Source organism: Schistocerca gregaria, chromosome 5 (genome assembly GCF_023897955.1).
Source record: "Schistocerca gregaria isolate iqSchGreg1 chromosome 5, iqSchGreg1.2, whole genome shotgun sequence".
In the NCBI taxonomy this organism is placed as follows: Eukaryota; Metazoa; Arthropoda; class Insecta; order Orthoptera; family Acrididae; genus Schistocerca; species Schistocerca gregaria.
In genome coordinates this window covers 146,848,095-146,861,729 of record NC_064924.1, presented here as the reverse complement: position 1 = coordinate 146,861,729, position 13,635 = coordinate 146,848,095, and the positions used below count along the sequence as shown (strand labels likewise).

The 13,635-nt window shown below is 36.4% G+C and overlaps 1 protein-coding gene across 1 annotated transcript in view; it reads right to left on the bottom strand.

Annotated features, from left to right (window-relative positions):
- Positions 1–2,860: 2,860 nt before the first annotated feature.
- Positions 2,861–13,635, bottom strand: part of LOC126272626 (leucine-zipper-like transcriptional regulator 1) — an 89,339-nt gene continuing 78,564 nt past the window's right edge. The window contains exons 4-5 of the mRNA XM_049975584.1: positions 6,191–6,243; positions 2,861–6,073 (exon numbers count right to left, since the gene is read on the bottom strand). Of these exons, the coding sequence (XP_049831541.1) occupies positions 6,201–6,243 (43 nt within the window). The 3' untranslated portion in view covers positions 2,861–6,073; positions 6,191–6,200. The remainder of the gene's footprint in view (positions 6,074–6,190; positions 6,244–13,635) is intronic.

The window sequence follows — 13,635 nt, the reverse complement described above, 5'->3', positions numbered from 1 at the left end:
CGACCAAAAAAACACCACCAGTGATTTTGCCATAAACAACTTCTCCTGTCACCCAATATAAAACAAAATGACATTCTTGAGATCCACACTAAATCGTATCCATAAACTTCCACTCAGTCCTCTAGATCAACAGAAAGAAATTAAATTCTCAAAGGAAATGCACACAGGAATATATGCCACACACATGTAACTGACAAACTTAACAACAAAATCAAAATGAAATGATGTACACTTCCTAAACCAGTTTCAAAAGAACACTGACACACATTTGCTCGCTCCCCTTTTATAGGAGAAATTTCATAGCAAGTTGCTAATCTTTTTCAGAACATTGATACTCAAATATCCTTTGGCAGGTGTTTACAAACTTCCATCTGACAACTGCCAACAGTTCTGCATATGCCAGACAGGAAGACATTTCACTATAAGATGCCAAGAAGACATGGATCCCTTCCAGTTAAATGACTTTGGTAACTCCACCTTTGTGACACATCTGAAAGGAGATGGCCACACATCCACAGCCATTAAAGACAACCTGCTGATACTACACACTGTCAGAAAAGAGAAGAAAATGAATCTTCAAGAGCTTGAAACTTATATAACATCACAGTTCCAACTAATCACATCTGATTCTCAATGAATCAGCAAACCTGGTAAACAAGTCGTTTCTATACGTCTTTCAGATTTTTTTTTCAATGAAACCTGTAAAAAAATTACAATGATTTTTTAACCATATATTATTTCCCAGCAACTATTCTATATATTATAACTCAGAGTGCAGTTCCATAAACATGTAATAATTTCAATTTCACAAACTGTAGTATCTGTACTTTTCTATCTGTGTAACATCTCTGTATTTCTCAGATTTAAGCTCTTTGACCACAACCTGTGTTCTCCTCTGTAAACACATTGGATGTTGTGAGTGCATGTGCTTCTGAAGTTACTAAAATCTACTGTATCAAAGGCACAATATGGAAGAACAAGTAATTGCTATGATGACTAATAGAAAGGTAATGTGTAAAAAGAGTTGAGTTTTTTTAAAATATATTTGATAAATGCACTGCAGAAATGATGTGGTTACTCTAGCTGCATGTATGTACTACAATATCTCACAATGTATCTCACATAGCAACTTCCAACTGTCTCAGTTGTGTGTATTTAGTCATCATTACACTACTTGTTTTTTATTTAAACAGTGATTACCAACACTGAGCATAGAGAGACATATTCGAATGTAAACAACCTGAAGGTAGGCAACAAGCCCCAAACTACACATGATATGAAATCACTCTATTGTGAATGGCTGCTGTTATTATTTGCACCTTTTAATTTACTATTTACTGTTGACGTATTACTTATATATTAGCTCAGTCTTACATAACATGTTTTCAGATCTTTCACACTCTCTCTACCAATTCCTTCCATTATGTATTTGAAGCTTAACTGCAATACAGATAAACAATACAGTATCATCAGAAAAAGATCCAAACATCACTCATATAATTATGTTCCCTTAGAAAATGTACCTTCATTTTCTCAATTCACAGATCTGTAAGGTCCCTCTAGTACAATCAAGAATTTTTTAATCATAGACAGTCCTCTTCTTCTTTCAGTTTAGAATTTCCCAGCATCACGATGAAGTCTAATGGAAACTGTAGCACTGAAGAATATATGCTACAGTATGCAAACATATATTGAATTTATTCCTTGTTCCCCAATAGTAGACCATATAGATATTAATGGAATTGAATCAAAATGCTTCATAACATATATGATTTCTAGACAATGTAATAATTTGTGCACACTGTACTTGGTCAATATATTTTTAGTCACAACTTTAGCCAAATGGGGGGGGGGGGGCGGGGGCACCGCACCCGTGTGTGTGGGAGGGGGTGTGGGTGGGGGAAGGGAGCGCCACTTGTGGGGGAAGGAGGGATGGCTGATTTTTCTGTATCAAAAAGTATTCCCACAAACATGTCACATACCTTATCATTGGATGCTTTCTGCACAGTCATACTGCACATCTAAATGGACTAGCCGTTTTTGCAAACGTGTGTCAAGACTTCAACACCTGACCTACTGACCAGTTAAAAGTAAGCATTAAGGGCTTGATCTTCCCATTTGTAGCAGGTGTTACTAACCAACCTAAAATCATATGACTTGTAATGGCTATAATTACCAGCCAGCAAGTGACGTAAGTACAGATGAAACGTTGTTCAGTACACTGTCCTCAGTAACCAACAGACCCTGTATACATGGTTAAGTCTATGGAGTGCAAATCAGATTCAGATCCATTAATCTACATTTCCTATAAAATGATGACTATATAAAATTATGAACTAACAAAAAGTATGATTTTTTCCCTTACAATCTTCATAGAAACACTGGCATTGCAACTGAGGCATGGTGCAGTCCTTACAAAAAGAAATCATTATATTCAGTGAACTACTGACAACCATCAAAACCATAATAATGGATGAAAACTTGCTGTGTTTTTTACTATGTGACAGAATAATCATATCATGGAGAAAAAATAGAAATTGGTCAATAATATTTGAAGTTACTTGCCCCATCTATGAAAACGAAAACTAGAGATTAACAGAATGTGTTAGAGATGAAAAAAGTTTCTGTACTGTCTAAGAACTTCTAGAGGTTAATAAAAAATTCCAAATGATTTGTATAAACAGTTATAAAAAGAAATGTGATTTCATTTACCAGTGACAAGTAAATAACATGAAAATGCTAAAAATTTTCAAAGCAATAAAACAACAAATATTAACTGTCATAAATGCATTTTCTAAATAAATGCAACAATGAAATAGTTAGCTATGATATTCTTTTTAAGAATTAAAAAAAGACAGTATAGGCTTTGGCTAGCAATTTTAAATCAAAATACAAAAACTCATTACTTATAAGTGTGTAATCACATAATTCACCGCTCATTTGGTACAGACAATCTGTTACAGACCATTTTCTGAGACATTAGTGTTGGAAGAGTGTGTCTTTTGTTGTGGCCAAAACCAATGCCTTAATGAAGCCTTTTTGTGTGTGGTAATCAAACAATATTCTGTGTGTAGCTGTTGCATAAAAATAATTCAAGAATATTTGATATTTAATGTAACCACAAATTCCTAATTATGGTAAATTGTTCAACACTTAAACACCTTCAATAGTTCTGATAGTACAAAAATGACATTAATATTAAGAAAATATTAACACTATGAAATGAAAAGATTCTGTTACAGATATTGAAGGAATCTGAAACAGAAAACAATAATTTAAGAAATGAAATTAAAATATTCTACAAAATCATAGAAGTCTCTTGCCCTATGTACTCACATTCCGGTGAGGAGGTAGAAGACGACTGATAAATGACAAAAGAAACATATGACAAATGGTAACAAGGAGTATAACAAAATAATAAATCGATTTTTGAATGGAAAACACTATATACATAAGAAATGACATGAGTCATACTTAACGTAAATCACAGATGACATAAAATTACTAAATTTTCTTAAAATATCATATGTATTTCCTTAACATACTTGTATTTTCAAAAATAAAGATAGGAACAGAAAATAGCCTTATCAAGTTCAAATGCAAAACAAAATTAAATTTATTTTATTTTATCAACCAATAAAAGAGTGGTATAGGATATATCTCAAACCAATTACAAATTTCCAGGGATCGTATATTCATAAATGAAGAGAAAAACAAATCTAAACCTTGAAAGAGTCATATCTGTCACGTATGGAGTCAGAAAAAACGATTACAAGAATTCATTCTTGAACAGAAAAATGTACTATGGAAAACAAGTAATAAGTTAAAAATCTTAGAAAATAATATTATAAACATATCACAAAAAAGGTGATTTTGAAATATAGGTAATCAAAAAGAGAAAATGATTTTCAATTAGCAATTTTATAGAAATATTGTCCTAATAACCTTTGAGAAACCAGACACAATTTAGTTTCTGTTTATATGTTGAAGAATACAGGTTCCATAGTAGGAGGTGTGGCTACAAAATAATACGACTCACATGTTCTGAAGATGAATAGCCAGTAGCTATTAAGCAAGACAGTGTCTAAGTCGAATACATTATCTCTAATGTCTGCAGACAATGTGCATAGCCATTGCCTTTGTTTGTGTAAGAGCTGTTATTTTGTTTTGCCAGAAATATGACAATTGTAATAATAGAGCTACTAATTGCTCTGAAGTTTCACATGTAACTTGGAAAAACAGCTGTTGCAACGTATCTTTCACTAAAAGAAGTATGAGGCTAACACTGTTTCTGATGTACATGAGTTTTTGAGTGATTCAATTGTTTCTAAGACTTTGAAGATGTCTCACAACCAGGACACCTGTCACTATCAAAAACGGATGCAGATATCAAAACGTAAGCAATATGAGTTGATATGACCATTGCTTGAGTATTCGATCGATTTCTGGAACTGTAGTAATTGTTGATGAATACCTAACACATATTTTTCATATCCAATTTAACGTAAGAAAAGGTTAAGCAAAACTAGTGGCAAAGATTCTCATGATGAACAAAAAGAAGTTTGTGAAAATGTTTGTACTGGCAACCTGAGTACCACTGAATATGTCCTAATTTCTTGGAAAGGGTGAAAACATGTGACAAATGTTGGTTTTTGACTTACAGAAATTAAGCGCCACTCCATACAGTGGAAGGGCCAACTTCACTGAAAGTGAAAGAAGTTCCAGTTAGTAAATCAAAAGTCAAAGTGATAATGCTTGCCTTGTTTTACATTATTCATAGAACTGTATATCCCCACTATTAATCAACATTACTACCTTGCAGTACTTGCTCAACTCCAACAGGAAATAACAGAATGAACTAAACTGTGGAAGAAGAAGTCATGGGTTCTACAGCAAGACAATACACTGGCTGAAAGAGGTTTCTAGCAAAGCCAGCATCTCAGTGTTAGATTAGCTACCTTATTCGTCTGACCTAGCACCATGTGACTTATCTATTTCCCAAGGTCAAATCTGCTTTAAAAGGAACAATATTTCAGTCTGGAGCTCATAGCGAAAGACTTACACCACTGTTTACATTGATGGAACATTCACAAGGAGCATTGTAGGGATAGAGGAGAAGAGAATGTTAAGGGTGACAATCACTACACATGTATGTTTTTTAAATAAAATGTATTACAGTATCAGTCCCATTATGTTAGTGTCACACCTCGAATTTCATCCGTATAAAAGGAAATTCGAAACTGAAAGAGGAGACAGAAAAGGAGATGTCGTATCACCAAAGCTAAACTTGACAGCACTAGGGGGAATTTCACATTGTTTAATTTGGATGGAAAAGAGAAATTAAAAGTTACTGATGACTGCTTGAACAATCTACAGCTTGTGTAGTATATTATACTGTTTGCTTCGAATGCATGTCTGTTTCAACAATCAACAGGTAAGCTTAATTGAATTGAATGATGAACAGAAATTTCATTATTATACTAGAATATCATACAACTAGAACCTCAAACATAAATTTGTATAAATTAAAAATGATTTCATTCAATCAGTTGATAAGTATTTGTTCTTATCTCAGTTGAAGGCAGTGACAAGCTATGCAGAAAGTAAATGAACAGTAAGGTACTTTTGGTTCAATAAATTGAATTTTTAATACTAACAATCGATTATGTGTGATGGATGGCAGATGAAACAAGGAAATTATATTTATTCCAAAAGATATCAAAAGACCCAGACAATGGTCTAATGGAAACACACAGCTGAAAATCGGAAAACATAGGTAAATCAGGAAGAGTCCTTCACTCAGAAATGGATGTCACACTGATAATGAAGATTTCTCATAATGATCAGCAGTCATTTGTCCTACAAAATGATTGGGTCTTTTCATATCACATGTCGAAGTACATTTTTATCAGTTGTTCCCAGCTAGAGTGTTCTTCATCTGTCCTCTGCCAGGTGACTCCAATGACTTTCTGCACATCCTGACCCATCAGCTTGATGGCTTTCCCCTTGGACTACTTCTGTTTGTTGAAGCTGCCCCTTCTGGGTTGTTACTGACTTTAGCTGTAGAGAGTACCTACCAGCAAAACGACATACTTCTGAAAAATGATGTATACATCACACACGAGTTTCTATTTCCAGAATAATGTTTATTATTGCATCAGTTAAACAATATGATTTTACCGAAACTTACCTTTTTTATCTCAGTCTTCACTACTATCTTCTCCACAACTTTCCAGCTGTAATCTGGAAAAAAATTATTTTCCGTCTTTATTTTATGAGTCAAATATACACATTTTAGATATTCTCTATAATGTGATACAGAATAATCATTTCAGCTTTTGATAATTATATTTGTGTCCATTGAGTGCTGTTCTTCAACAGTCTATGGACAGTCATGCAAGTATGAAATTATTCCCTCAACATCATGTATTGAAACATTATTTCATCTTGACATGATATCTGATTATGCTCATACAACTTGACCTCATATAAAATGGCATGTAAATGAGAGGTATGATATTTTAACAAGAATCAAATATTGCTTTCATTTGTACTATGCCCCTTCGATACAATCTTCAACGTCGTTCACCGATATTGCCATGTTCTGTATGTCATCCAGCTCAGCAGTGGCTATAGCCACTAGCTTGCGACATGTACATTATCAATTTTGGTCTCCTATCCTGCAATTATTTATCACTTAATCTATGTAATTTCTGGAAGATTCTGGATCAAGTTTCTAATGGAAAACAAAAACAGGCTACAACAGTTTTCATACACTGTATATGAACAGGAGCAATCTATGATAGGGTTGAACTCTGTTTATAATTTTGTAAATGCTCATTGATCTTGTTTTCAGTGTCAACAGTTCATACTTGATGACCCTTCACTTTTAACAGGTATTTGATAATTATACACTCCTGGAAATGGAAAAAAGAACACACTGACACCGGTGTGTCAGACCCACCATACTTGCTCCGGACACTGCGAGAGGGCTGTACAAGCAATGATCACACGCACGGCACAGCGGACAAACCAGGAACCGCGGTGTTGGCCGTCGAATGGCGCTAGCTGCGCAGCATTTGTGCACCGCCGCCGTCAGTGTCAGCCAGTTTGTCGTGGCATACGGAGCTCCATCGCAGTCTTTAACACTGGTAGCATGCCGCGACAGCGTGGACGTGAACCGTATGTGCAGTTGACGGACTTTGAGCGAGGGCGTATAGTGGGCATGTGGGAGACCGGGTGGACGTACCGCCGAATTGCTCAACACGTGGGGCGTGAGGTCTCCACAGTACATCGATGTTTTCGCCAGTGGTCGGCGGAAGGTGCACATGCCCGTCGACCTGGGACCGGACCGCAGCGACGCACAGATGCACGCCAAGACCGTAGGATGCTACGCAGTGCTGTAGAGGACCACACCGCCACTTCCCAGCAAATTAGGGACACTGTTGCTCCTGGGGTATCGGCAAGGACCATTCGCAACCGTCTCCATGAAGCTGGTCTACGGTCCCGCACACCGTCAGGCCGTCTTCCGCTCACGCCCCAACATCGTGCAGCCCGCCTCCAGTGGTGTCGCGACAGGCGTGAATGGAGGGACGAATGGATACGTGTCGTCTTCAGCGATGAGAGTCGTTTCTGCCTTGGTGCCAATGATGGTCGTATGCGTGTTTGGCGCCGTGCAGGTGAGCGCCACAATCAGGACTGCATACGACCGAGGCACACAGGGCCAACACCCGGCATCATGGTGTGGGGAGCGAACTCCTACACTGGCCGTACACCTCTGGTGATCGTCGAGGGGACACTGAATAGTGCCCGGTACATCCAAACCATCATCGAACCCATCGTTCTACCATTCCTAGACCGGCAAGGGAACTTACTGTTCCAACAGGACAATGCACATCCGCATGTATCCCGTGCCAACCAACGTGCTCTAGAAGGTGTAAGTCAACTACCCTGGCCAGCAAGATCTCCGGATCTGTCCCCCATTGAGCATGTTTGGGACTGGATGAAGCGTCGTCTCACGCGGTCTGCACGTCCAGCACGAACGCTGGTCCAACTGAGGCGCCAGGTGGAAATGGCATGGCAAGCCGTTCCACAGGACTACATCCAGCATCTCTACGATCGTCTCCATGGGAGAATAGCAGCCTGCATTGCTGCGAAAGGTGGATATACACTGTACTAGTGCCGACATTGTGCATGCTCTGTTGCCTGTGTTTATGTGCCTGTGGTTCTGTCAGTGTGATCATGTGATGTATCTGACCCCAGGAATGTGTCAATAAAGTTTCCCCTTCCTGGGACAATGAATTCACGGTGTTCTTATTTCAATTTCCAGGAGTGTAGATGACAGCATCAATGGAGTCCCTACTGTGTTCTGTTTTCAAGGATTAAGCATGCTGTCTTATGGAAATAAAGGTAGTGCCTTATTTTTTTAACTATCTTTCAGCTTATGGTGACTTATCGTTAAGTCATCATAAATTGATTTTGATGCACTGCATGGTAATTGTTAAATCAAACTGACCTAAAGAAATGTTTGCAATGTAAATATTTGCTTTCTTGCTACTATTTCTAGCAATAAAATGTTGCAGTACACCAACTTGCATGCTTTATAAATATTGTGAGAGGGTGTGAAGACTGACAATACATGTGATATATTTTTTCAAATATATTTATTAAGACCAATGTTGATGGCTACCTTGTAGTTTCATTAGCTGATGAGATGTTTTTGTACAACTTTTCTTTCACGTGCTCAAGCAAACATACTTTAATAATGCAGAATAAACCTTAAAAAATTGAATGCTAACACCACGGATCACAAAAAATTAATATTAGTATTAATAATGATTAGGCCATTCATTATCACAAAATATTTATGTTAAAAATATAAGGGAACCAAGTAGACAGTCTATTAATGAAGTTTTTTGGGCTTTGTAATATTAAGAAAATTATTCACAGACATTAGCTTTATAAGATTTCTTCATAAGCTTCTTTTTATATAAACATGTCAAACATCAAACAATGAAGCACTGCATAAGAAATGAAATATTCTTTACTCATTGAAATGTTTGGAGTTTTGTTCTAAAGCTATCAATGAATTACCTAAAATGATGTAACATCCCTTTTTAATAGTTTTCAAAGTGTGTTAAGTTGCATAAATATGTCCTACAGTAATATTGATTTAGAAATCATAATAAGAATAATCACTGTAGTAAATCTTGGTGAATATCAATATCATTATCATACTATTCTGAAGAAATATGATTTGTTTTAGTGAAGCAAGTGTTCCGTGGAACATTAGGAGAAAAATGATTACCCTGATGTGGTGCTGGACAGCTGGCACTCTTGTATGGTGTTGGATTTTACAATTTCCTGTAAAAGCTTGAGACAAGGTTTGTAAATAGTCAGTATTTGGTACTTGTAAGTGTGCACTATGATTTTATGAAAGATGAGCAAAATCTGTTACCTATTTGGTGTGTATTTTGCTTGTATGATTTGCAAACAACTGTAGTTTTCGACTTGTACCAAACTTGGTGTAACTAATTTTGCAACTTGTTGTTTTGTGTGTTTTACAGTACTTTCCCTTTGTTTTCATTAAATGGACACTTAAAAATGAAGGAATTTATAAGGCGCAGGTTTAGAAATATGCAAACACATTTTGTCATTCCAAATGTATTAAATAACTTAATGAAGAGATCAATAAGAGTGTCTATTACCTAACAAGGCCTAATATTTTTGGTATAACAGGGCATTAAAAAGGAAGCACTGATAATTAAATAGGTGGCTTTGAAATATTATGCCATATATTCTCAATTATATTATTATTGCCCATAGACTATAAATGCAAAAAAATTACACAATTATACTTACTTCAAGAAAGGTATTTATAATTTTCAGGCATACAAGTATAAGCAGATGGCAGAAAGCTCCTTTCCTGATAGCTATTTGACCTAAATAATGTTGGGTTGGTATATAGTGAGAAGAAGATACATTAATTATAACTTGAGTTCATTGTTACTTAAAAGGTTCTCATTCTCTGTTATTAAGTTAATTAGTTACATTTGAAATTTATGTGTGTGTGTGTGTGTGTGTGTGTGTGTGTGTGTGTTTCATTGCTCTATTTTGAATAAAAAGAAATTGACATATACATTTTATGTCATTTTTGATAAACAAAATTTGCTACACTTACATATGCCTTTGTCAATTTCTCTTTCCTTATGTGGATTAATTTTTTACACTATAACAGCAATTTTTCGGTATGCACCTTGATTCATAACAACTATTAATTCAGTGCTTAATTGTCAATGTGTAATCTATATTTACATAATGAAAAATTATAATTATTGTTATTACTATCACCTCTATGAATATATAAAAGGAAATATCCTGACTGATTGACTGATTCATCATCACCCAGACCAAACTGCTAAGGATAGAAATTTGACATTGGAGAGAGTTGATCTTATACTGCAGGCCTGTTCAAGAAGAGATTTTTCGAAATTCTTTCCCTAAGAGAATGAAATAAGTGCACAGCAGTTTTTTGACGATGTGGCAGTTTTTTTAAAATGTGTTAATATGAAGGAAATTTAGAAGCTAGAACTAAAAAACTGGTATTCTGATTCTAGATCAGAAATAAAGAAATATGTCTTTTAGCATTTTTGAAAATTTGAACCTATGGGGTGATATAGTGAGAAATGTTTTTTAAAAGTACATCACTATTAAAGAACTATTATATCATTTTAAAGTCACATATATTAAAACTGGTAAGTAACTTCTCAGTTTTATTTATATATATACATTTCCATATTTTCAGAAATTCAACCTATATAGAAGTAAAATAGGGGATGAAAACCTTTATGAAAATATTTCATTATGAAAGTATATTTAAAGCCGTTATGAAAGCATATTTAAGTCTTAATTTGACCTCTCGTTTACAAATAAAAAATTGTGTTTCAGTTTAGTTGCATATTCAACTTGTAAGGGGTGGTAGAAGACCTGACTGATTTACTGACTCATCATTGCGCTTCCAAAACCACTAAGAATAGAAACCTACAATTTGGAGAGATTGTTTACCTTTTACTGTAGGCAGGTAGTAAGGAACTGTTCGAAATTCCACTCACAAGGGGGTGAATTAGGGGACAAAGGTATTTTCAAAATATGTCACTATTTAGGCAGTTTTCAAACAAGAACTATGAAAGCTGGTATTTGGTTTCTTGGTCAGAAATAAAGGAATATGTGATTCAACATTTTTGGAAATTCAATCTCTAAGAGGATAGAATACTGGGTGACTTTTTGTAAATAAATTCTGAAGTATTTTTAAAGCCACATCTGCGAAAATTGATATCTGACCTCTTGCCTGAAAGTACAAAAAAAGAGAAACATATTTCAGTGTTTTTTCGAAATTCATGCCATAAGGGGATGAAATAAGGAATAAAAAACTTATGAAATTATTTAATTACCAAAATATTTTTAAAGCTAAATCTAAGAAAATCTGTGTCTGGCTTTTCAGGTAGAATAAAAAATTACGTGATTCATTGTTTCTGGAAATTCAATCCCTAAGGGGGTAAAATAGTGGATGATACTTTTTATGGAGATATTTCATTATGAACAGGTATTTGCAACTAAATATCTGAAAATTTATGTTTGGTTTTTCAGTTAGAAATTTAAAACATACATTTTTCGGTGTTGTTATGACGTTCAATCCTTAAGGAGGTGTAACAGCAGAGGAAGTTTTCACGAAAATATTTCTTTATATTCTAACATTTTAAAACTAATTCTGTGGAACATGCTATTTTACTTCTAAAGAAATTCACTGATAAGCCAAAACATTATGAACACTGTCCACCGCGAGGCTAAATGTCGCCTGAAGGTGACATGGGTCGTAAAGGAGTATCTTGAAAACGGTGAATCTGGTCGAATGAGGAATTACTACTGTCATGAGCATCTATGGAAAATGGTAGAAGGGCAGTGGAGTTACCATGGGGTGCTAAGTGGTAGGACATCCACAACTCTACACATAACGTGGAGTTTGGAAGATTGCCTGCACTTTAACGTAGGATAGGTGGCAACCTATGGCATGTCTGACGAAAATGCACTAAACTGGAGTAGGCAAAAGTGTTTTGGAGCACACCATTCACAGTACATTTTAGAACATTGGTATCACAGACGACGTCCCCTAGCTGTTTTACATTGACACAACGACAGCGTCAATTACAGTTTTAGTCAGCACGGGATCAGTGGAATTGCACCACGAATTAATGGATACTTGTCACCTGGGCAGATGAATCATGTTTCTTGTTACACCAGGTAGATTGCTATCTCCATAAAAGCCGTCTTTGAGGTGAATGGCTGCTAGAAACGTATACCACACGACGGATACAGGCTGATAGGAACAGTATTATGCAATGACAGATATTCTCCTGCACTTGCTTGTGGCCTGTGGTAGTAATCAAAGACACCTGCAGGCCTTCGTCCTTGATGTTTCCCCCGACGGCGATGTCGTCTTTCAACAGTATAACTGTCTATGTTTCAAAGCCAGAATCGCGCTACATTAATTTGAGGAGCAAGACAGTGAACTCATGTTGATGTATTGGCCATCAAACTTGCCTGATGTGAGTCCGATGAAACCCATCTGGATGGCTGTAAGGCGCCATCACCACATACACAAATCGTCGGTCTGTTATTGACAGGAATTATATGGCTTGTTGTTAGACGTCCGCTGCCACATACCTCCACAAGAAACTGTAGAACAGAAGATACGCAGAATCGATGATGTTGTACGTCCCAAATATGTCCCAAAAGCTATTAAGTAGATGGTCATAGTCTTTTGGTCCGTCAGTGTACGTTTTAGTGTATGAAGGTTTCTATCGAAGTAACACCACAAGAATTCCTGAATGGAACGAGAAACGAGGGAAACGCCAGTGGTAAGTAAGGCACCCTCTGCACCCAACATGAAGTAGCCTATGAAGTATAAATGTGGATTTATACGAAAGCTGAGGCTCAGAAACTTGTGGCAGGCCTACAGTCACTTGGGCAAGATGGCAGTCCTTTTTTTGTCATTAGTCTATCGGTCTTCTGACAACCAACGGCCTTGCCGCAGTAGTAACACTGGTTTCAGTGCCTTGAAATCAAAATGAGAAAGTTTGTGTAGTGGAGAGCATGCAAAGATCCCAAAACAGTGGGTTTCATTTTGCGTATGAAAATTAAAAGTATTGCTGGACGTAAAATAAATATATGTATGCAGTATTTCTTCTGTATAAAATTATTTTTGAGATACATCAAAAGACTTGCAGTTTCCCTTCTCACGTATCATATGATACAGTTGTTTGTTGTGCTGTGCGACAGGACAGAGAATTACGTTGCTATTGTATCACTGTCGTCCCAGTGTCAGCCTGTTATGTCACTTCGTATACATCTCTACATGCTCCAGCAACGTGGGCTGCTTCTGTATCGTACCGCGAGTCGCGTCATGTACCGTATCACGTCGCCTCAATGAGAACTATCCCTTACTGTCGACTTTAAAACAGACGTCATCGACAGGACGTCACACTCGTCCCTGTCATCACCCTTTGACGAACTCTGCTGTTACACCGAATTACGCACCTGCGAGTGGTACACCATTCCTTGTAGTCTCATTGGACAGTC